A 25588-nucleotide genomic window follows, 5' to 3' on the forward strand; every position below is an offset into this window, starting at 1 on the left:
GATTTGATGGCAAAGATGGCAAATGAAATCAGAAAGAGATTAGGACAACAAGAGGGGGACAAAGGTAGCAGTCATGTGACCCCCCCAAATGTGACAAGGCTGTGCATTTCTAATGCCCAAGACGAAGCTCAAATACAAAGAGGAAAGAATCCGAAGCCCCCAAAGAGACCTGTGATTGTCTGAGAGGAGCTCAGGGTCATCTGTAATTCAGCAGCTCAGCTCATCATCACTGGACTGTGAAGATCAGGAAACAAATCCACAGAACAAGAACATCCCATAATAAACAAACAAAATGTGATAAATGTGACGCGGACATCAAATAAGTGTATGTTCATAGCCCAGTCCCTCATCACACACACCAATCCTTCTAAAAGCTCAAGTGAAGCCCCCCATGGCAGCCTGTTTGACGAGACCTGTTTCTTGAGGTCCGACCACATAAACCTCACAGTCTGATGGCCAATGTGTTCTGTGATTCTCTCAATGCTGTCCTCAGGTCAGACTAACAGATGTCAGTATTCTGAAGTACACACACACACACACACTCCACATGAATGTCACATTATTTAATAAAGGTCGCCGCAGACCACCCGTCACAACCATCTCCTCCAAAGCTACTAAGCCCTCATGTGGTTCTCGTCATCTTGGCAGACCAGCAGCTGCTGTTGTTCCCAGTTTGAAAGTCCAGTTCACTTCCTGTGGCCTCAAATGTCCATCACAATCCCCAGCACTTTCTAGTAGTTTCTGATTTCAGTTGTCCCACCTTGTGACCCTTAGTGACGAAGTGACATTTGCTCAGCCCCTCTCTGACATCACTTTTCTGCTCATGAAGTGGCCGCCAATACTCTTTAATGTCACACACGTCATTGTCATTGTCACAGAGTGACTTTTTAGGATTTATTTAGTAATGTGTGTTATGTTTTATTGTTTGCCCTGAAGAAGTCATTGAGAGAATCGCGTTGGCCCTCAGACTGTGAGGTTATTGTGGTCAGACTTTGAGAAGCAGGACCCCTCAAACAGACTGCCATGGGGGGCTTCACTTGTGTCTTCAGAACTAAAAGGATTTGCTTGTGATTTAGGACTGAGCTATGAAGAGACAATTGTTTGGTTTTCTTTCACATTCTTTCTTATTCTGTCTGTTTATTATGGGATGTGTTGTTGTTCTTTTGATTTGTTTCCTGATCTTCACAGTTGAGTTAATCCTGGTGGTCCAAAATGCTAAATTCCTGATGATTCTCATCTTTTTCTGAGCCCCTGACGTGTTCTTTTTGTGATCTTCTGATTCTTTTCTCTTTCGGTGGCCCAGCTGCTGTTCTTCTTCTCTTTTTATTCTCTAATTCTCCGTGTGGTTTGATGTCACTGAGATGTCAATTGTGTCATTTCTAACACATACCAGCAGGTGGCGATGCTGGCAGGTCACTCTGCCATTTTGCTCTGAATGAGCAGCACAGGTCAGAGGAGAGCTAGGAGTGGACAGCAGTGGTCAGCAGTAATGGGGGTCACTTCACAGCACACTCGGCCCATCTCTGTGCCCAGAGGACTGGACTTTGGGATGCTGAGTGTCCATTCAGAGCTCGTCCACTGGCTTTATTACAAATTAGGAGAGAAATAAGAAAACTGAGGTGACCAGCAGTTAAGCCTTTAGTGGACTGAGGTCAGCTGGTCAGTGGCACCAGTCAGCATGTGACGTGTGAGTGTCAGAAGTGTGACATGTCAGTCCTGTCCACCCTGTCCATTATGTCACTGATCACACAGTCAGTCTAGTCTTTGTCGAAATAGACAGACAGAGGGTCCTCATCATCTAAGTGGTCTGACATCAGGAGAGCTCACCATGACAGACACTCGAGTGTCACGCTCTTCGATGTCCAGCAGTGACCAGCGTGTCTAACAGGAATCTGTGGATGGGGTCCTACAAATCAGTCAAAGCCCCACCATGTGCTGAGTCCTCAGTTACAGACACAAATCCAAGGTGGTCCCTCTGCTGTTATCACCTTTGACAGATCTGTCTGGACCCTCAAGTGCAGGACACTGTCAACCTCATGTCCTTCACATTCATGTCCACTTGTCACTTTGAGTGTCTTATCACCAGTAAGTGTGGCAGGATGGCAGAAGACGCTGTCAGGTATATAGCCCCTTACCTTATAAGGACAACGGTGGTATCAAGGTCAAAGTGCATTTCAGTGAAGATGTCGCAGTCATTGAGCCCTTGTGCTGTGTGTCCTTCTGTCGGTCTGTCTGTCCTCACTCATTTCTCTTCTTCTCCACAGGTTGTTCACATGTCGTCTCACCTCGGCCTGCTGCTCAGCTCTCTCCTTGGCCCTCTTGTCTCCAAACTCACGGCTGACATATCTGGACCTGAACAACAACAACCTGGGAGATTCAGGGGCTCATCAGCTAAGTGAGGGGCTCAGGAGTGACAACTGTAAATTAAAAGAACTGAGGTGAGTAAAGAAGGGGAATAGTTGGGGGTATGAATGTGTCATTAATGGGCGGACTGATCACATGTCAGCACATGGAGTGACTACAGTGACAGTGACAAATGGAGCTGACTGAGGTGACAGGCAGGAAGGACAACAAAGATAAGGAGAAACCAACAGAAGAAGACGAAGAGGACCTGCTGTGTCAGATGAGACCACCTATTTGAGCACCGGACCCCATCTCCACCACTCTCCTCAAATCCTGTATTCATTAACTAATCCCGACTGTTGTGACAATAATAAATCCATCCTGTGACACCAGCGCTGTGCCAGCGACCCTGAAGGTCTCTTCTGTATCCCCCCATTAGGACAGTCTGGTCTTGATGTGACAATCTGAGATAAGTCTCAGTCCATCACTCACTTCTCCATTCTGTCTAAAGTTCTCAACAGTGTCGTGACCTCCGAACTCACCGTCACGTAACTAATAATCAGCTGAGAGCAAACACTTTTAAAAATGGAGGATCTCAGAAGGATAACACGCCATGTCACAGAGCAGTTGTCACCTCAAGGTGGCTCATCTAACATGACGGTGACTTCAGTTGACACCAATGGCTGCCTGTCCAGTCCAATAAAGCACTTTTGGATGAGCTGGAACTGCAAGTGAGGAGCAGAAATGTGAGACTGAGAAGTCTGAAGGACTGTGTGACGTCAACATGGAGACAGAAATCCATAAGGAGCCATTCATGTGTCTTAAGGGGTCAAAGCTTTGGGGAATTCAGACTCTTGAGAGGCAGAGGAGGCCTACCTGGTGTGCCTAATAAAGTGGCCACTGTGTGCCCCTGCAGATCTTGAGCACTTTGCTCTTGTCCTGCACACCCGCTTTACACTCTTTAGTCCAGCGGCCATGTCTTTGTGCACACGTCATCATCTGCACTCACACTCACTCGTCACTTTTTGATGTCCTTCTTGTGTCGCCCATAGCAGGTTTGTCCCCTGCATGTCCTTTTCTCTGACACTTCACCAGGCTGCCTCTCACACTCACACACTTGAACCTTTGCTGCTGTCTGTGCAGATCTTCATGACGCTCATTTCTATTTCTTTTATTTTGATCTTCTTCTTCTTATTTATTCTCCCAGTATGTCCTCACAAATTCCCAGTCCATGTGGTGCACCTGCCGAGTAAAGTCACGCTGATTCTGGTCACTCCTGGTTGGAGTCACTAAGTGTCAGGGCCTCTCCCAGTAGCAGGAACTGAACACAAGCAGGATGGACAGACCATCACGGAGCATCCACACTCAGGGAGTAACTGACCACCTCAGCGGCTCATTGTCTTTAAACATCAAATAAGAAAAAGAAGAAAACTGTGAAGGAAAAACTACTGAGAGAAAACATATGTGGACCCCCAGTACTCCTCCCCATCCTAAACTTGTCACTGAGGTTTGACCTCGGCAGGCTAAGCTGGTGCAGGACGTGACGTCAGGCCGAGTCTTCAAGGCAGGTGTCCTGAGCACATGGTGGACCACGGCAGACCTTCATGGTTGTTGTCCCCTACACTCAGATGACTTTCTTATCATTAGGACACTAAAGATGTCCCCTCACTGACTGTGACTTGAGTTGAACCCGAGTCTCTGTGGCCTGTAGACACACAAAGGCTGTGTGCTGTATGAGCCAATTAGTGATCAGAGTTCAGCAAATGTTACAAACTTCAGGAAAAACGACTGTCCTGTGATATTATAGGATAGGAGGAGAGGCCAACATTAAAGGAGATGGAAATGGACGAGTTATTATGAAATATCAGGGGACAGGAGGAGTGGAGAACAAAAAGAAAAAGCAAATATGCAGTCACGAAGAAGAAGTGAGGGCTGGAAATGAAGAAGAGAAACCCAAAGAGACAAGTGACACTGCCTCACAAGCAGAGGGCAGCACTTGGGGACCTGCAGGACTGGCTGACGGCAGACACTCAGATGTCTTAAAAACATCCTGGACTGTCAGATGAACATGTCTGATCACCTTGAGAGAACTTCCTCCTTCACAGTCCTGATAATAATAATAAGATTAATAATAATAAGGACAAGACTGTCACCTGACGTCACCACTGAGCTGCTTGTCCTTCTCCCATCTCGCTCCTTGTTTTTCAGATCTCATTGTGTTCATCGATTTCATCCAAACGTGTGAAGTCAGCATCACTGATGGGCTTTGGCTTACAGCTCTGATTTGAACACTCGTCCTCTGATTTGATGTCATTTAATATTTCTCTGTGTGTAACACATTGTGTTACTTTTGGTGGAGGTTTGAGATTTCAAAGCTTGTGAAGATCCTGCCATCTTTAGCCCACCCACTTGCTGTCCATTGGCCTGTCCTGCCTGATTTGATGTCAAAGATGGAAAATGAAATCACAAAGAGATGAGGACAACAAGAGGGGGACAAAGATGTCAGTCATGTGACCTTGAAATATGGCAGGGCTCTGCATTTCTAGCACCCAAGAAGAAGCTCAAATACAAAGAGGAAAGAATCTGAAGACCCCAGAGAGAACTATGATGCTCTGAGAAGAGCTCAGGGTCATCTGGAATTCAACATCTCAGCTCATCTTCATCGGACCTGTAAATATCAGAAACAAATTGACAGAACATGAACATCCCATAATAAACAAACAAAATGTGACAAATGTGACGAGAACATCAAATAAGCATCTGTTCATAGCCCAGTCCCACATCACACACAGAAATCCTTCTAAAGGCTCAAGTGTAGCCCCCAATGGCAGCCTGTTTGAGGGTCCTGCTTCTCGAGGTCCAACCACATTAACCTCTGATGGCCAACGTGTTCTGTGATTCTCTCAATGCTGGTCCTCAGGTCAGACTAACAGGTGTCAGTATTCTGGACTACACACACACACATTTAACCTTAATGTCATCTTATTTAATAAAGGATGCCGCAGACCACCCATCACCACCATATCCCCCAAAGCCACTAAGTCCTTGTGTGCTCCTCATCACCTCGACAGACCAGCAGCTGCTGTTGTTCCCAGTTTGACAGTCCAGTTCACTTCTTGTGGCCTCAAGTGTCCATCACAATCCCCAGCACTTTCTAGTAGTTTCTGATTTCAGTTGTCCCACCTTGTGACCCTTAGTGACGAAATGACATTTGCTCAGCCCCTCTCTGACATCACTTTTCTGCCCCTGATGTTCACATGCACCTCTGTTGGTGTCCTGCACATTAGACTTGTCACATGACCCCATTGTTGTGTATTCTACCCTCACAGCTCCAGTCTCGCCTGTTTCTTAGACAAATCGTCACTTGATTGATGACAATGGTGTCACCCTTTATTATGACACTGGCACCTTGAACAGGGGACATGTCTTCATTTGAATGTTCAAAGTGTCTGCAGACATCGGCCTTAACCAACGTATCCTAATGTGACATCGAGAAGACGCAAATGACGGGGGGGTCCTATACACGGGGACAGCTGCAGTGAACACCAGTACTCTTTAATGTGACACATGTCATTGTCATTGTCACAGAATGACTTTTTAGGATTTATTTAGTAATGTGTGTTATTTTTTATTGTTTGCTCTGAAGAAGCCATTGAGAGAATCGCGTTGGCCCTCAGACTGTGAGGTTAATTTGGACAGACCTTGAGAAGCAGGACCCCTCAAACAGGCTGTCATGGGGGGCTTCATTTGTGTCTTCAGAACTAAAAGGATTTGCTTTTGATTTAGGACTGAGTTATGAAGAGACAATTGGTTGTTTTTCTTTCACATTCTTTCGTATTCTGTCTGTTTATTATGGAATGTGTTGTTGTTCTTTTTTTTTTGTTTCCTGATCTTCACAGGTGAGTTAATGCTGGTGGTCCAGACTGCTGAATTCCTGATGATTCTCGTCTTTTCTGAGCCCCTGACGTGCTCTTCTTGTGATGTTCTGATTCTTTTCTCTTTCGGTGGCCCAGCTGCTGTTCTTCTTGTTTTTTTATTCTTTAATTCTCCGTGTGGTTTGATTGTCACTGAGATGTCACTTGTGTAATTTCTAACACCTACCAGCAGGTGGCGATGCTAGCAGGTCACTCTGCCATTTTGCTCTGAATGGAGCTCAGGTCAGAGGAGAGCTAGGAGTGGACAGCAGTGGTCAGCAGTAATGGGGGTCGCTTCACAGTCCACTCGGACCACCTAAGTGCCCAGGTGACTGGACTTTGGGATGCTGAGTGTCCATTTAGAGCTTGTCCACTGGCTTTATTACAAATTAGAAGAGAAATAAGAAAACTGAGGTCACCAGCAGTGAGGCCTTCAGTGTACTGAGGTCAACTGGTCAGTGGCACCGGTCAGCATGTGACGTGTGAGTGTCAGAAGTGTCACATGTCAGTCCTGTCCATACTGTCCATTATGTCACTGATCATGCAGTCAGTCCAGTCCTTATCACGATAAAGAGACAGAGGGTCCTCATCATCTAAGTGGTCTGACATCAGGAGAGCCCACCATGACAGACACTCGAGTGTCGCGCTATCCGATGTCCAGCAGTGACTGGGTGTCTAACAGGAATCTGTGGATGGGTTCCTGCAAATCAGTCAAAGCCCCTCCATGTGCTGAGTCTTTAGTTACAGACACATTCCAAGAAGGTCCCTCTGCTGTCATCAGCTTTGACAAGTCTGTCTGGACCCTCGAGTGCAGGACACTGTCAGCCTCATGTCCTTCCCTTTCCTGTCCACATGTCACTTTGAGTGTCTTGTCACCAGTAAGTGTGGCAGGAAGGCAGAAGACACTGTCAGGTATATAGCGACTTACCTTATAAGGACAGTGGTGGTCTCAGAGTCAAAGTGCATTTCAATGAAGACGGCACAGTCATTGAGCCCTTGTGCTGTCTGTGTGTCCTGTCTGTCTGTCCTCACTCATCTCTCTTCTCCTTCACAGGTTGGAATCTTGTGATCTCACCTCGGCCTGCTGCTCAGCTCTCTCCTCGGTCCTCTCATCTCCAAACTCACGGCTGACATATCTGGACCTAAACAGAAACAACCTGGGAGATTCAGGGGCTCGTCAGCTGAGTGAGGGGCTCAGCAGTGACAACTGTAAATTAGAGAAACTGCAGTAAGTAAAGAGGGGGTGGGGTGGGGATGTGAATGTGTTATTGATGGGCGGGCTGATCACATGACAGCACATGGAGTGACCAGAGTGACAGTGACAAGTGGAGCTGACTGAGGTGACAGGCAGGAAGGACAACAAAGATAAGGAGAGACCAACAGAAGAAGACGAGGAGGACCTGCTCTGTCAGATGAGACCACCTACTTGAGCACCGGACCCCATCTCCACCACTCTCCTCAAATCCTGTCTTAATGTCCTAATACTGACTGTTGTAACAATAAAAAATCCATCCTGTGTCACTGGCTCTGTGCCAGCGACGCTGAAGGTCTCTACTGTATCCCCCCATCAGGACAGTCTGGTCTTGATGTGACAATCTGAGATAAGAAGTCTCAGTCCATAACTCACTTCTCTATTCTGTCTAAAGTTCTCAAGAGTGTCGTGACCTTCTAACTCACCGTCACGTAACTGATAATCAGCTGAGAGCAGACACTTTTAAAAATGGAGGATGTCAGAAGGATAACACGACATGTCACAGAGCAGTTGTCACCTCAAGGTGACTCATCTAACATGACGGTGACTTCAGTTTACACCAATGGCTGCACATCCAGTCCAATAAAGCACTTCTTGGATGAGCTGGAACTGCAAGTGAGGAGCAGAAATGTGAGGCTGACAAGTCTGAAGGACTGCATGATGTCAACATGGAGACAGAAATCCACAAGGAGCCATTCATGTGTCTCAAGGGGTCAATGCTTTGGGGAATTCAGGCTCTTTAGAGGCAGAGGAGGCCTACCTGGTGTGCTTAATAAAGTGGCCACTGAGTGCCCCTGCAGATCTTAAGCACTTTGCTCTTCTCCTGCACACCCGCCTTATACTCTTTAGTTCAGCGGCCATGTCTTTGTGCACACTTTATCATCTGCACTCACACTCACTCGTCACTCTTTGTATCTTCTGCTCCTCTCTCCTTGTCATCCCTCTAGTGTCCCCCATAGCAGGTTTGTCCACAGCATGTCCTTTTCTCTGACTCTTCACCAGGCTGCCCCTCAAACTCACACACTTGAACCTTTGCTCCTGTATGTTGTGAAGTTTTCCCTTGAAAAAACAAGTCTTGACAAATATAAAGGTTTGGGGACCGTCCTCGTATATTGCCCTTGGACAATATATAAGAAAAAAGAGATCAAAAGTCTTTGATTGCAAAGGAACATTTGATAGTTTATTCAGATGAAAATGGAGGTTTTATACAGTAAGGATTATGGGAAACAGTAAATGTTTGGCATGAAGTGACGTCAGACAGGAACCGGAACCAATGTCATTAGGATGAGCTGGAAGTGATGTCATTGGTGATGGCTGGAAGTGATGTTATTGGAGATGGACGGAAGTGACATTGCGTTGGCCATTTTGTATACTCTGAAGTGGAGGTAATTAAATTTCTTCTGGCTTTCTGTGGAGAGAAGAGATTCAGGTAAGTTCCACGTGACCACTCCATATCTCTCGATAGTTCACTCACCTTTATGCTCTTTGACTGCCTCCTAATCGCACATGTGTAAAATGACCCACCCCCCTCAGCCCAGACCCATTGGGTTGGGCGTCCTGCACCGAGAGGTCGTGGATACGGGTGAGATCATCTGCGTTGGCCTGCAAGGAACCCCTACGATAAATAAATACTAAAACGATATGGTTGCAGATCCAAAAACCACCTAGTGACGCGAGGATTTGACTCCCGATGAAGAGATATCCACTGCAAAGCGGCATGATCCGTCACCTGCCCCAATAGATAGTACCCTAAGGACGTTATAGGCCACTTAATCGCCAAGGCCTCCCGCTCCACCGCAGCATACTTGGTCTCCCAATCCAGCAGTTTCCGACTGAGGTACATAACGGGGTGTTCAGCACTATCAATGCATTGGCTCAGCACGGCACCCAATCCTGTGGCCAATGTGTCGGTCTGGAGGATGAAAGGAACAGAAAAATTAGGAGATTTCAAAATAGGTGCTGAAGTAAGGGGCAACTTTAAGTCACTAAATGCTTTATCAGCCGAATCATCCCATACCACTTTCACAGGTGCCCGTTTCTTTGTCAAATTAGATAAGGGCACAACAATTTCGGAGAAATGGGGTACAAACGGCGATAGTAACCAGCCAAACCCAAAAATGCTTGAGCATCCCTCTTATTTATGGGACGGGGCCAATTAATGATGGCATCAACTTTATTACATTGTGGTTTAAAGACACCTCCACCCACTAGGTAGCCCAAATAGTTTGCTTCGCGTAATTCAAAGAAACATTTCTTTGGATTAGTACGGAGCCCTGCCAACACTAGTGTGGAGAGAACTGTTTTAACCTGCACTATATGATCCTTCCATGTGCTGGAATAAATGATCACATCACCCAGGTAGGCGGCACTAAAGGAATTGTGGGGCCGTAGCAGTGTGTCTACCAGAAGTTGGAAGGTAGCTGGTGCCCCGTGTAAACCTAAATGAAGGACCCTATACTGCCAATGTCCACTTGGAGTACTAAAGACGTTTTTTTCCTTAGCGGAGTCCGTTAAGCGAATTTGCCAATACCCTTTCCTCATGTCAAGTATAGTTAGGAATTGAGCGTTCCCCAGCCGATCGAGTAAATCATCCACTCGCAGCATGGGATACGCATCAAACTTAGAGACCTGATTAAGTCGACGGAACTCGTTACAAAACCTTCATGACCCATCTGGCTTGGAAACTAGGACATTTGAACTAGACCAAGGACTATAGCTTTCTTCAATAACCCCTAATTCTAGCATTCGTCTAATTTTCAACTCTACTTCCGCTTTCTTTGCTTACGGGAGCCTATAGGGCTTTTCTCTGACAATCACTCCAGGATCAGTAATGATGTCATGAACAACCAGCACAGTACGTCCAGGTATTTCGTCCACAATTTTGGGCACAGACAAGATAGCTTGTTTGAGATCTTGTCTTTGTTCCAATGTCAAATCGGGACCAAAATTAAGGTGAGGCTGAGACACAAAAAGAGGCTGGCCAGAGGAGGGATCAAGATCCCTATCATTCCACGGCTTCAGCAAGTTAATGTGGTATAGAGTATGCATTCACTCGGTCGACGATTGGGTTGTTTAACCAAATAATCGACGAGTCCTTTCCTTTCCTTGATTTCATAGGGACCCTGCCAATGAGCTAACAATTTAGAATGTGACGTAGGGACGAGTACCATTACACGATCACCGGGGACAGGCTCCCTGATGGTGGTGTTACGGTTATAATAACGTGACTGCGCTGCTTGTGCCTTTTCCAAATTGTCTTTTAGAATAGGTTTAATTTTCTCCAATCTATCACGTAATTGCGAAATATATTCGAGAATATTTGAAGTAGGAAGGACCTCCTCTTCCCAACCTTCTTTTAACATATCCAATAAACCTCTAGGTTGTCATCCATATAATAATTCAAAAGGAGAAAATCCCGTAGAGGCCTGTGGGACTTCCTGATAAGCAAACAAAATGAGAGGAATCAACTGATCTCAGTTTCTCCTATTCTTGTTAACTACTTTGCGCAACATCAGTTTCAAAGTTTCATTAAAACGTTCCACCAATCCGTCAGTTTGCGGATGATAGACCGCCGTTTTTAGATGTTTTATTCTAAGAAATTTGGCCACCTCCCTGAACGTCTCTGAAGTGAAGGGAGTCCCTTGATCCATTAGACTCTCTTTGAGGATCCCCAAACGAGCGAATATCCATACTAGTTCCCGTGCAATATTTTTTGTATTGGCTGAGCGCAAAGGAACAGCTTTGAGTAATCGAGTGGCATAATCTAGTAGGACTAAAATATATTTTAAATCCTTTTACCAAGGGTTCTAAAGGTCCAGCGAGCTCAATACCAACTTGTTCTAAAGGGATATCAATAAGGGGAAGGGGAACGAGAGGAGCTCAAGTCCATTTTGGAATCTGGCGAAGTTGACACTCCGGACATGAAGTGCAAAATCATCTAACCTCCTCATTAATTCCCGGTCAATAAAATCGGAGCTTTATTCTCTCCAATGTTTTTTCTGAGCCTAAATGGACTCCTAGAAGGTGAGCCTGTGCTAACTCACACACTTGTCACCGAAAAGTGTGTGAAACTAACAACAATGCTCGCACTTCACCCCCGTGTTCTGCCACTCTATATAAAAAATCATTTTTAAGTACAAAGAACGACATCGGTGGCATGGGATCTAGGGTTGTATAACCCTCTACAGATACTATAGTATTCCTTGCATATTTCAAGGAATCATCATTTTATTGTCCTTGCTTAAATGAAAATGGGGTTAACAAAAATTGAGAGGATAATTCCTGTATATGGTCTTTTCTGACCTCAATGGGTGGGGCAATTGCCTCCACGTCCTCAACGTTAACTGTACTAGGTCCCGCAGAGGACGATGGGACATCAAATTCTTCACACTGGATACCCGTGTGGGTCTGTGCTACTGAGGGACATGGCGTGGAGGAAGTCGGAGTACCATTCTCCATGACTAAGCCTAAATTCTTTTTCGGTACAGTTACGATATTACTTAATTTTATTCCAATCTCTACCTAATATGACTGGAAAAGGGGGATCCGGTAAAACAGCCATGGGCATTCCTATTACGTGGTGATTTACTGATACTATACATCGAGCTGTTTTATAATACCGGATGTCCCCATGGATACATTTTAGACTAGTTTTTAATTTAGTCCATTGTTGCGGTAAAACGAAATGGGCAGCAACAATAGAAATGTTACTTCCGGAGTCAAACATTGCCTGCACTTTTCTACCATTTATAACAACTGCACCTGTATAAGGAAGAGATAACGGGTTAGTCACAGTGGCACAATACCTTACCCCTTCACCAAAGAACAATCCATGGGCTCCAAAGTACAGTTGGGAGACAGATGTCCAATCTCCCCACACTTAAAACAGTGAGGGAGGTTGGCCTGTCTGTCTTTTTTCCGGACGGTAGGCATGGGAGTTTGTCGGGTGGGCTCAGGGGCAGTCCCACGTACCTGTTGGGTACGACGAGAAAACCGTTCTGACCTCCCCGATTACAAGCCGCCCAGTGACGCTCCACGATCTTGATTAGTGTGTCCATGTCCTCATAGTGGTGTTTACGGACCTGCTGGGCGATCTGGTCAGGGATGGCATGAACGAAGGTTTCACAAGCCAGAAGCTCAGCCATTTCATGTCAGGTATTTATGTCTGGCTGTAGCCAGCGACACACTTTTCCCCAAGCTTCAAAAGCCTAGGTTCTCAATGGCCTTTCTGGGTCAAACTACCACTCTCTCAATTCATTCGCCTGCTTCTCTGCTGATATGCTGTAGCATTTGAACACTTCAAGTTTAAGAGTGTCATAGTCAGGGGCCTGCTCCTCGGTTAGATCATAATAGACTCTCTGTGCCGGCCACTTCAGGTAGAGAGCCAGTAGGTGCACCCATTCCGACCTCGGCCATGCATTCCGCTTAGCGGTACACTTGAAAATCAAAAAATATGTTTCGATGTCATCTTCTGTTAATGTTGTTAACTGTGTCGGTAATGACCGAGTGGCGTCTGTCCTTACTGCAGCGGCAGCACGAGCTTAGGATTCTGCCAATTGTGTCCTGGGGCCTCATGTATAACGCCGTGCGTAGAACTCGCACTATAACATGGCGTAAGCACAAAAGCCGAAATGTGCTTACGCACAGAAAAATCCAGATGCAGGAATCTGTGCGTACTCCAACTTCCACGTTCTTCCGCTACATAAATCCCGATCAGCGTGAAAACTAACGCTCGTGCACGCGCATTATGTGACGCCCCTACTCCTCCCAGAATTACGCCTCTTTGAATATGCAAATCAATATAAATCGCCCTTAAGCGCAGCCTTCTGTGAAAAGACAATGGGAAAAGCACGGGGAAAATATAAGAATTTCAGCGAATACCAAGTGGAGGCAAAGGAAAAACATACTATTTGTTCAAATAAACCGTAGTATAATCAACAAAAGGAAGCTGATCAAGTGACATAGCGTGTTGGAGAAACTTGAAAGCTCACATTCACAAAATCGCACAGTGCAGGAAATAAAAAATAAGTCACATATCAAAGTCGCCGTGAAAAGCCGAGTTGTAGCCCACTGTCTGAGTGTCATATGAAAGTTTATTAGGGTACAGAGAAAAAAGGCACACAGTGGGGAAAAAGCACGAAATGTCAACTTCAATCTCGACATTTCCACTTTAATCACGTAGTTTATTTTGTCATTAAAGTAGAACATCATAAACTTCATCTTAAAATCGTTTAATTAACCAGTTTCTCAAATCACATCGTAATTAAAGTAGCACGTTAAATGCTTTGTTTTGTATTTGATCTTCAATGTGCTCTATGTGTGAGAATCACTACTTGCTTCTTAAACCGGCTCTCTTCCTCCAACTGGACACAGAGTCCATGACATTCGTGATATTACAGCTCTCTGAATAATTCAAACACTGAGATGTATACGTGATATAATTTTCATGATGATAGGAGTTAAAGCACGTTATTAAACATGTGTTTCACTTCGATGAAATAATTTATTGCAGCAGTACTCAGGGGCGGCTCTAGGCTTGTGGAGTTACTGGGCATTGGAAGAATCGGTGGCTCCTTCGCCCGCCCGTTAGTAAGGTAGCTTATGCACGGTGGATGGCCATGTCCGTTGCAGACACTGCTTAGCCGCCTCGTGCTCATGACACAAGCATTTAACTTTTGCCAAAATTTGTTGCTGCGTTTTTAGCTGTGTTGTTATTTTCTCTTTCTGATTTATATTCAATATATATTGGCGTAGCCGTTATTCTATCCTTCACGACACTCCCAGTGAAGAATATAGATTTAAATGAAGTTAAAGTTTTATCTGTATAATTTAATAAACATATTTTTCTGCATTTCATCTTAAAAATGATATCGTCATCATATGTAAATATGCGCTTTATAAAGTGGCTCAGGTTGTGCGATATTATATATATTATATATTATATTACTGCAAGTTAACAGTGGGGTGATTGTATTTATAAGTACTAACAGTTGCACAAGGTGCAATTGATTGAGTGCATTTAAAGTTCTTGGGATGAAACTGTTTCTGAACCGCGAGGTCCGTACAGGAATTGCTTTAAAACGTTCTGCAGTGGCTGAGACAGCGTGTCCATGAAGCTGTATATAATTCTCTTTCCGATCAGCTGCTGCTGTGATTCACACTCAGATACAGTGATATAAATACTCCGAGTCGTGCAGTGAGAGAAATATGGAAAAAGATGATCAGCTGTGGCAACTCCTAACGGGAGGAGCTGAAAGAAGAAGAAAAATAAGAAGAGGAAGGTGCAGTGAGAGTAACAACGCTAAATCAGTTATGGTATTTGGAATACTATGGCTATTCCCTCGACCATTATATTGTTACAAGTTAAATACAATCAGATGCGTTACACTAATAAACAATATGCAGTTAGTTTTGGTGTATTTATAAAGCTGCGTCATGAAAATAAGGAGTAATCACACAGGAACAGTAGCACTGCTTTAATGCTGGGTGCCGCCAGTCTGCAAAACCGAGCGGAGAACTTGCGTACGACAAGACATGAGGTACCGTGGAAAAGTGCGTGGCTTTACGCCAAGTGTAGGTTTTATACATCGCGATTTGAACGTGGAAAAGTTCTTATGCAACATTTCTGTGTGTACGCACCATTTATACATGAGGCCCCTGGTCTCTACCATCTGCACATTCAATGTACTCCCATGATGGTGTTCAAAACAGCGTTCATGTCCTGTTCTTCAGACGTATTGAAAACAATCCTGCTGACTACGCCAATTGTGAAGTTTTCCCTTGAAAAAACAAGTCTTGACAAATATAAAGGTTTGGGGACCGTCCCCATATATTGCCCTTGGACAATATATAAGAAAAAAGAGATCAAAAGTCTTTGATTGCAAAGGAACATTTGATAGTTTACTCAGATGAAAATGGAGGTTTTATACAGTAAGGAATATGGGAAACAGGAAATGGTTGGCATGAAGTGATGCCAGACAGGAACCGGAACCAATGTCGTTAGGATGAGCCGGAAGTGACGTTGCGTCGGTCATTTTGTATACTCTGAAGTGGAGGTAATTGAATTCCTTCTGGCTTTCTGTGGAGAGAAGAGATTCAGGTAAATACCACATGACCACTCCATATATTTGAATGTTCCAAAGTGTCTGCAGACATCGGCCTTAACCAGTGTATCCTAATGTGACATCGAGAAGACGCAAATGACGGTGGGGGATTGTCCTAAACACGGAGACAGCTGCAGTGGATGCTAATACTCTTTAATGTCACACACGTCATTGTCATTGTCATTGTCATTGTCACACAGTGATGTATTTAGAATTTATTTAGTTACATGTGTTATGTTTTATTGTTTGCCCTGAAGAAGTCATTGAGAGAATCACATTGGCCCACAGACTATGAGGTTTATGTGGTTGGACCTCGAGAAGCAGGACCCTCAAACAGGCTGCCATGGGGGGCTTCACGTGTGTCTTCAGAGCTAAAAGGATTTGCTTGTTATTTAGAACTGAGCTATGAAGAGATGATTGTTTGGTTTTCTTTTCACATTCTTTCATATTCTGTCTGTTTATTATGGGATGTGTTGTTCTTTTGATTTGTTTCCTGATCTTCACAGGTGAGTTAATCCTGGTGGTCCGGACTGCTGAATTCCCGATGATTCTTGTCCTTTACTGATCCCCTGACATGTTCTTCTTGAGTTCTTCTGATTCTTCTAGTCTTTTTATTCTTTAATTCTCCGTGTGGTTTGATGTCACTGAGATGTCTGCTAACAGGTCACTCTCCCATTTTGCTCTGAATGGGCAGCTCAGGTCAGAGGAGAGCTGGGAGTGGACAGCAGTGGTCAGCCGTAATGGGGGTCACTTCACAGTCCACTCAGACCACCTCTGTGCCCAGTGGACTGCACTTTGGGATGCTGAGTGTCCATTCACTGATCACACAGTTAGTCCAGTCTTTGTTACAATAGACAGACAGAGTGTCCTCATCATCTAAGTGGTCTGACATCAGGAAAGCCCACCATGACAGACACTCGAGTGTCGTGCTCTCCAATGTCCAGCAGTGACTGGCGTGTCAAACAGGAATCTGTGGATGGGGTCCTGCAAATTAGTCAAAGCCCCTCCATGTGCTGAGTCCTCAGTTACAGACACAAATCCAAGGTGGTCCCTCCGCTGTCATCGGCTTTGACAAGTCTGTCTGGACCCTCGAGTGCAGGACACTGTCAGCCTCATGTCCTTCACATTCCTGTCCACATATCACTTTGAGTGACTTGTCACCAGTCAGTGTGGCAGGAAGGCAGAAGACGCTGTCAGGTATATAGCTTATAAGGACAGTGATGGTCTCAGGGTCAAAGTGCATTTCAGTGAAGATGGCACAGTCATTGAGCCCTTGTGGTGTGTGTCCTTCTGTCTGTCTGTCTGTCCTCACTTGTCTCTTCTTCTCCACAGGTTGTGGTCTTGTGGTCTCACTTCGGACTGCTGCTCAGCGCTCTCCTCGGTCCTCTCGTCTCCAAACTCACGGCTGACATATCTGAACCTGGATAGAAACAACCTGGGAGATTCAGGGGCTCATCAGCTGAGTGAGGGGCTCAGGAGTGACAACTGTAAATTAAAGACATTGCTGTGAGTAAAGACGGGGACGGGTGGTGGGTCTGAATATGTTATTGATGGGTGGGCTGATCACATGACAGCACATAGAGTGACCAGAATGACAGTGACAAGTGGAGCTAACTGAGTTGACAGGCAGGAAGGACAACAAAGATAAGGAGAGACCAACAGAAGAAGATGAAGAGGACCTGCTCTGTCAGATGAGACTACCTACTTGAGCACCGGACCCAATCTCCACCACTCTCCTCAAATCCTGTCTTCATGTCCTAATCCTGACTGTTGTGACAATAATACATCCATCCTGTGACACCAGCTCTGTGCCAGCGACCCTGAAGGTCTCTTCTGTATTCCCCCATTAGGACAGTCTGGTCTTAATGTGACAATCTGAGATAACAAGTCTCAGTCCATCACTCACTTCTCTATTCTGTCTAAAGTTCTCAAGAGTGTTGTGACATCCTAACTCACCGTCACGTAACTGATAATCAGCTGAGAGCGGACACTTTTAAAAATGGAGGATCTCAGCAGGATAACACGACATGTCACAGAGCAGGTGTCACCTCAAGGTGGCTCAACTAACATGACGGTGACTTCAATTGACACCAATAGCTCCACGTCCAGTCCAGTAAATCATTTCTTGGATGAGCTGGAACTGTAAGTGAGGAGCAGAGGGCAGGACTTGGGGACCTGCAGGACTGGCTGACATCAGACATTCAGATGTCTTATAAGACATCCTGGACTGTCAGATGAACACGTCTGATCATCTTGAGAGAACATTCTCCTTCACAGACCTGATAATAATAATAATATTAATAACTAGGAAACAACCCGCATTTCGCAGTGGAGAAGTAGTGTATTAAAGAAGTTATGAAAAAGAAAAGGAAACATTTTAAAAATAACGTAACATGATTGACAATGTAATTGTTTTGTCACTGTTATGAGTGTTGCTGTCATCAAGGATTTGATTATCATTATTTCTTTCAATCAGGTTCGTATTTGGAGGACGTGTTGTGTTCAAGTTATATTCCGTGTTTGTCAACCGTTGTAAAGATAACAGGTTTCATTCATCGAAGTGTTCAGTACCCAAATCGCTACTCATGAATGTTTAACAGGCATTCCCTGTATTAAGTTGTGGAATTGCCTGCGATTATTTAGCAACAGCGTGTCTATTAACTTGTGGATTTTTCTGCAAGTATTTAGCGACAGTGTCTCTATGAACATGTGGATTTGGGTGTGAGTATTTAGCGACAGCGTGTCTATTAACTAGTGGATTTTTCTGCGAGTATTTGGCGGCAGCGTCACAAAGTTGTTTTCGTCTAGCTGCATCATAAAATGTAGCACGACATCCGACATGCCTCCTTTGTACTGTATTCTCACTGCTTGGATTGCTGCTGTCATAATCGGTTTGAGTTTCATGGTTTGTTTCAATTACGACAGTATTTGCAGGACTTGTTGCGTTGAAGTGACATTCGGCATCTGTCAAACGTTGTAAACATACAACCAGTTTCATCGATAAAATCACATCCAGCTTTTGAGAGTTGAAACATTTATAAACATCAAAGTGTCCACTACTCAAATCGTCACCTGTGAATCTAAGATGTTCAAGAGGCATTGGCGGTTGTCCAAAGGTGTAAAATATTTGGCCATTTCGGTACACTTGAAAGCGACAACTGAACAATTCAGTGGCAGCCATCAACTCACATGCAGAACCATAGGTGAAGGGCTTAAGCATTTCACTCTTCCAGTGCTCCTGTGTAGTCTAATTATCTCCTGTACCGTCATCAGTCCACACCTTGAACCTGTCCCAGTCATTCAATACATAAGACACAATGTTCCTCCGGATATCAAGAGTGAGCCTGATATGGCCGTGCAATATGTAACAAAGAGAATGGAAAAGGCAGGTGCCATCTCCGGGCATGGAAACCACTCGGTAAGTGACAGTTCTTTGATCGATGGTGATCACCTCGATAGACATGTTAATGGGGGAAGGGTTGGAACGATAAAGGAAATGGGTACCTGAACAATGTAAAGTAAGTTCAAAATACCTACACAATAACTATAATCATAATAAACGAACAATAAAACAGTGGCGAAGCCGTGGATTAAAAAAGTTATCAGCAGGGAAACGTGAATACCATGGCGAAGCAAAGAAGGGAATGAAGAGACCGGAGCAATGGACGGCCTTATATGGGCAGGCAGTTAATTATGTGCCATGCATGGGGATGGGGGACGCAATATAGGCAGGCAGCCAACTACGTGGGAGACGTGATGATGGCGGACGCAACTCCACCTCACATGGCGAACGAGCTGCAGGCTATGGACGTATATATGTACGTAAGAAGGATTCAATTATGAACATTACGCGTAGAATGAAACCTGCTTAACTTTTGTAAGTAAGCAGTAAGGAATGAGCCTGCAAAATTTCAGCCTTCTAACTTCACGGGAAGTTGGAGAATTAGTGATGAGTGAGTCAGTCAGTCAATGAGTCAGTGAGGGCTTTGTCTTTTATTAGTATAGATAATAAGGACAAGACTCACCTGACGTCACCACTGAGCTGCTTGTCCTTATAGTAGTAGTAGTTGTTGTTGTTTTATTTATATAGCGCCCTTCACAGACAAAAGGTCATAGAGTGCTGAACAGTAAATTCAGTATAAATACAACAGTTAAAACAAAGCATAAACAATACCCATAAAAATAATAAATAAACAAACTGGAACTATTCAGCACTGATTAAAAGCTTGTTTAAAAAGAAATGTTTTCAGTTGTTTTTTAAAAGAATCAACAGACTCGACTCCATGCAGACCACAAGGCAGGCTATTCCATAGTCTCGGTGCCACAGACTGAACGGCACGATCCCCACGGGTTTTTAGCCGAGTGTGTGGGACAACGAGAAGGCCCTGTTGCCCAGGTCTGAGAGTCCGACAAGCTTTATGGCATTGGAGCAAGCTGGTTAGGTACTCAGGAGCCTGTCCATACAAAGCTCTGAAAGTAAGTACCAAAACTTTAAAATGAATTCTATGATCTCTCCGGCTAGCGAGAGTTAGGAGCCTGGCAGCTGCATTTTGAACTAACTGAAGGTGTGAGAGAGAGATGACTTGTTCAAACCCGTAAAGAGAGCATTACAGTAATCAAGGAAATAACAGAATAAACAAGCATTTCCAATTCTGACTTTGAAACAGCAGTTCTTAGTTTTGAAAGATTTCTTAAATGAAAGAAACACGAGTGGCTGACTGATCTTACGTATTCATTGTGCATCAGGGACTGGTCATTAATAACCCCAAGGTTATGTAGACTCGATTTAATAACAGGAGAGACAGAAGATAATTTTAAACTAATCTCAGAATGAAGAACAGGAGGAGCAACAGTGAGTACCTCAATCTTTCCTGAATTCAACTGCAGGGTAATTACTACTGAGCCAGTCGTTAACCTGAGACAGACAATCAACCAATGTGACCAAAGTATTAACTTGGTTAGGCTTAAATGAAAAATAAAGCTGTATATCATCTGCATAGAGATGATACAAGATGTCCTTAAAAGAGTTAAGAATCTGTGATAGGGAAAGAATATATAAAGAGAAAAGTCCTGGTCCAAGAACCGAGCCTGGTGGCACTCCACATGTCAAAGGAGCAAAATGAGCAACACCAACTGAGAAACTCCTATTTGACAAATAAGAGGGGATCGAGTCGAAAGCAGAGCCAGAGACACCTAACAGCTCTAATCTATTAATTAAGATCTGATGGTCCACCGTATCAAAAGCTGCAGTAAGATCTAACAGTACAAGCACAGAGCACCTGCCTGCATCGGCAGCAATTAAAAGATCATTAAAAAATTTTAGAAGAGCTGTTTCTGTAGAAAGTTGCCTCTGAAAACCATATTGAAAAGAGTCATAGAACCGCTGCTTTTCTAAGAAGGCACACAGTTGCAGTTCAACGAACTTTTCCAAAACTTTGACAGTAAAAGGCAGTTTTGAAATTGGCCTGTAATTACTCAAAATAGAGGGATCAGAATTAGATTTTTTCAACAGCGTTTGAATTACAGCATGTTTAAAACACGATGGAACCACACCAGATCTCAACGAGCAGTTTATGATATTCAAAAGGCACGGACCTATAGGACGCAAAGATTTTAACATTAATGATGTTGGCAACAGGTCAGAAGGACATGATGAAGGTTTCATCTTCCTGAGCAAGTCAGAAAGATCTGAAAGTGAAACTTCTGAGAACACAAAAGACTCAGAACATGAGTGAATGAGAGCACTAGGTAAGACAGCGGGAACAATATTAGCCAGAACAACATTAACTTGCCAATAACAAATGTAAGAAAATTATTACAGTGACTATTAGAAAAAACCTGAGTAATAGATTGAGATGGAGAAATAATGTGAATAGTATCAAATAGCACTTTGGGATTACACTTGTGAGTCTGAATAAGATTAGAAAAATAAGCTGTTCTAGCATCCCTAACCAAAGAATTAAAAGAAGCAAGTAAATCCTTTAAGTATGAATGATGAACTTCCAGATTAGTAGACTTCCATAGGCGCTCCGCTTTTCGGCAGGAACACCTAAGATTATGAATGGAGTCTCGCTTCTCATTCTTTAGATCTCGTTGTGTCCATCGATTTCATCCAAACGTGTGAAGTCAGCGTCACTGATGGGCTTTGGCTTACAGCTCTGATTTGAACTCACGTCCTCTGATTTGATGTCATTTAACGTTTCTCTGAATATTTACTGACTGACTTGTCACAGCACATTCATCCTTATCGTCGTTTTCTCGAATGTTATTTATATTTTCAGTTCAGTTCCCTTTATTGTCACACGTTCGCCATCAGACTGTGAGGTTCATGTGGTTGGACCTTGAGAAGCAGGACCCCTCAAACAGGCTGCCATGGGGGGCTTCACTTGTGTCTTCAGAAATAAAAGGATTTGCTTGTGATTTAGGACTGAGCTATGAAGAGACGATTGTTTGGTTTTCTTTCACATTCTCTCATATTCTGTCTGTTTATTATGGGATGTGTTGTTGTTCTTTTGATTTGTTTCCTGATCTTCACAGGTGAGTTAATCCTGGTGGTCCGGACTGCTGAATTCCCGATGATTCTCGTCCTTTTCTGAGCCCCTGACGTGTTCTTCTTTTGAACTTCTGATTCTTTTCTCTTTCGGTGGCCCAGCTGCTGTTCTTCTTGTCTTTTTATTCTTTAATTCTCCGTGTGGTTTGATGTCACTGAGATGTCACTTGTGTCATTTCTAACTCCTATCAGCAGGTGGCGATGCTAGCAGGTCACTCTGCCATTTTGCTCTGAATGGGCAGCTCAGGTCAGAGGAGAGCTGGGAGTGGACAGCAGTGGTCAGCAGTAATGGGGGTCACTTCACAGTCCACTCAGACCACCTCTGTGCCCAGGGGTCTGGACTTTGATATGCTGAGTGTCCATTCAAAGCTCGTCCACTGGCTTTATTACAAATTAGGAGAGAAATAAGAAAATTGAGGTGACCAGCAGTGAGGCCTTTAGTGGACTGAGGTCAGCTGGTCAGTGGCACCGGTCAGCATGTGACGTGTGAGTGTCAGAAGTGTCACATGTCAGTCCTGTCCACCCTGTCCATTATGTCACTGATCACACAGTCAGTCCAGTCTTTGTCACCGTAGACAGACAGAGTGTCCTCATCTTCTAAGTGGTCTGACATCAGGAGAGCCCACCATGACAGACACTCGAGTGTCGTGCTCTCCGATGTCCAGCAGTGACCGGCGTGTCCAACAGGAATCTGTGGATGGGGTCCTGCAAATCAGTCAAAGCCCCTCCATGTGCTGAATCCTCAGTAACAGACACAAGTCCAAAGTGGTCCCTCCTCTGTCATCTGCTTTGACAAGTCTGTCTGGACCCTCGAGTGCAGGACACTGTCAGCCTCATGTCCTTCACATTGTGTCCACATGTCACTTTGAGTGACTTGTCACCAGTCAGTGTGGCAGGAAGGCAGAAGACGCTGTCAGGTATATAGCGCCTTACCTTTTAAGGACAGCGGTGGTCTCAGGGTCAAAGTGCATTTCAGTGAAGACGGCGCAGTCATTGAGCCCTTGTGCTATGTGTCCTTCTGTCTGTCTGTCTGTCCTCACTCGTCTCTCTTCTTCTCCACAGGTTGTGGTCTTGTGGTCTCACCTCGGCCTGCTGCTCAGCTCTCTCCTCGGCCCTCTCGTCTCCAAACTCACGGCTGACATATCTGAGCCTGACCGAAAACAACCTGGGAGATTCAGGGGCTCGTCAGCTGAGTGAGGGTCTCAGGAGTGACAACTGTAAATTAGAGACACTGGTGTGAGTAAAGAGGGGGAGGGTTGGGGATGTGAATGTGTTATTGATGGGCGGGCTGATCACATGACAGCACATGGAGTGACCAGAGTGACGAGTGACAAGTGGAGCTAACTGAGGTGACAGACAGGAAGGACAATACAGATAATGAGAGACAGACAGAGGAAGATGAGGAGGAGGAGGAATGTGAGATGGACAAGAAAAAGAAGAAATGGACAGCAGCTGAATGTCCAGACAGAGACAGGGGGACAAGGACACAGGGGGGATCAGGACAGCAGGCAGTTTGGACAGGATGAGAGGAGGACATGACAGTCTGGGGGCTGAGGGTCATTTGGAACAATCAAGAAAGAGCAGAGCAGCAGACGGGGGGTTCAGTGCACATGAGTTAGAAACAAGATGGAGGATGAGAGACGAGCAGGAGAAGAAATGAGAGAAGACATGAGAATGAGGAGGAGAAGGAGAGAAAATGAAGAAAAACAGAACACTAGAGAGACAGACAGGAAGTGACCGCAAGGGGACAGAGGGAGCAACAGCACGTCAACTGGACAGACCACCATCTTTATGAAATGTGACGCGACCAGCAGGCCTTCAGAGGATGTTGACAAATCGATGAGTGGACTGAGTCACTGACAGGCTGACACACACGTCATGTGACTTAGATGAGCACAGACACTGAGAGGAATTCTGGGTGACATCAGGGGGCGTGTCAGTGTGACAGTGCAGTGTGTGTGTGGCGCCCCTGCTGTTTGTAACTCACACTTGTGTCTCCTCACAGGCTGCAGTACAATGGGATCAGTGAGAGTGAGAAGAAGAACCTGAGGTCAGTAGAGAAGGAGTGGAGGAGGTCTGGACGTCAGCTGATTATCTACACATGAGAAGACCAGCAGTGGTGATTAGACTGACCCCCTGTCAGTGATGGAGCCCCCCTCCCCCCCGTCCACTCACACCTAAATTCTCCTCTCGGCCTGTGTGCTCCTCATTTAACGTCACTTTTATTTTTAACACCTTGAGACCCTCAACTGGTGACAAAACTCAAGCAAAAAGCAGATGGCTTCACCGCTGCACTTAATACATGTCATTACATTCTGTGATTGCTGTGATTTGTGAATGTGACTCACTGTTACTAAAATATGAAATAAGCCAAACCGTGACAACAGACCCTTTAATGAAGTGACTAGAGAAGAACACATCTGAATGTCACATCACACACGCCTGTCACTTGGCACTTCTTCACCTGCTTGTCATCTCCACTTTGCTGCTCTTTGTCACCAATAACTGAGGATGTCGTCCATCTTTTAGTCTTCACACTGACACACACATATCACTGATCTGCTCAACCCTGAACTGAGGATGAGCGGACTGAAGGTCTGGTGGTCTGTTTGTCCATGAAGATCTGCTGTCCCCCCAGGACAGACACAACAGATGATGCCAGTCAAGATGGCACTAATGTCTCCAACGAGACGACTGACCTTAGAAACACAAATGTCTGCCCTTTTCGTGTTGCTTTTCTTGATCATTTGTACTTATTATTGGAGTGACGCCTTTACACAGCTGAACAAGAAAACGTGTACTGAAGTGTAGAAAACGCAAGTGTGCTGAAGTTCGAGAAATAAACTTGGGCCAGGACTGATGATATTTAGATTTCAAATGTGTTACGCTGGAACAACTCATTCTGTGCTAAACGTATTTAAACTGTACACAATATGAATTTAATTTGTGTTAAACTTACGACAGTGGCACTATTGTAAGTATCCTTCAGTAGAATGAAATTGTATTGCTTTATATAAACTTGTAAAAAATTATATGCATACTTTCAAAAGATTTAAAATGTGCTTTTTATCTCTAACAAGTGCAGTATTATTACATTTTATTTTAATAATAAATGTATTTGAAAAAGCTCACAAATAGATTTAATATATTATTATTAGTGTTTGGTTACACTTTTAAGTTTATTTAAATTTGCCAAATATTACTTATTGAACTGTAATCGTACATTATCTTTAATTGTATAAATACGCTTAAAATATTTTTTCTATTATATGACTACTATAATTATATTTTAAGTGAATAATAAATGTCTTTGAAATAGTTGAAAGACTAAATTTATAATGTGATTATTAGTAATAATAATAAGTTTTATTTATGCAGATAGATAGATAGATAGATAGATAGATAGATAGATAGATAGATAGATAGA

General features: G+C 44.2%; 1 protein-coding gene across 5 annotated transcripts in view; it reads left to right on the forward strand.

The window, feature by feature from the left end:
* LOC120522335 (NACHT, LRR and PYD domains-containing protein 3-like) overlaps positions 1-25283 on the forward strand; it is a 103317-nt gene extending 78034 nt beyond the window's left edge. For 4 of the 5 annotated variants that reach the window (XM_039743355.1, XM_039743357.1, XM_039743356.1 and 1 more), the window contains 5 exons: positions 2265-2438; positions 7312-7485; positions 16944-17117; positions 23224-23397; positions 24167-25283. In XM_039743355.1, the coding sequence (XP_039599289.1) occupies positions 2265-2438; positions 7312-7485; positions 16944-17117; positions 23224-23397; positions 24167-24266 (796 nt within the window). In that variant the 3' untranslated portion in view covers positions 24267-25283. The remainder of the gene's footprint in view (positions 1-2264; positions 2439-7311; positions 7486-16943; positions 17118-23223; positions 23398-24166) is intronic. The other variant, XM_039743358.1, reaches the window with a different exon arrangement.
* The last annotated feature ends 305 nt before the right edge of the window (positions 25284-25588 follow it).

Source organism: Polypterus senegalus, chromosome 2 (assembly GCF_016835505.1).
Source record: "Polypterus senegalus isolate Bchr_013 chromosome 2, ASM1683550v1, whole genome shotgun sequence".
Classification (NCBI taxonomy): Eukaryota; Metazoa; Chordata; class Cladistia; order Polypteriformes; family Polypteridae; genus Polypterus; species Polypterus senegalus.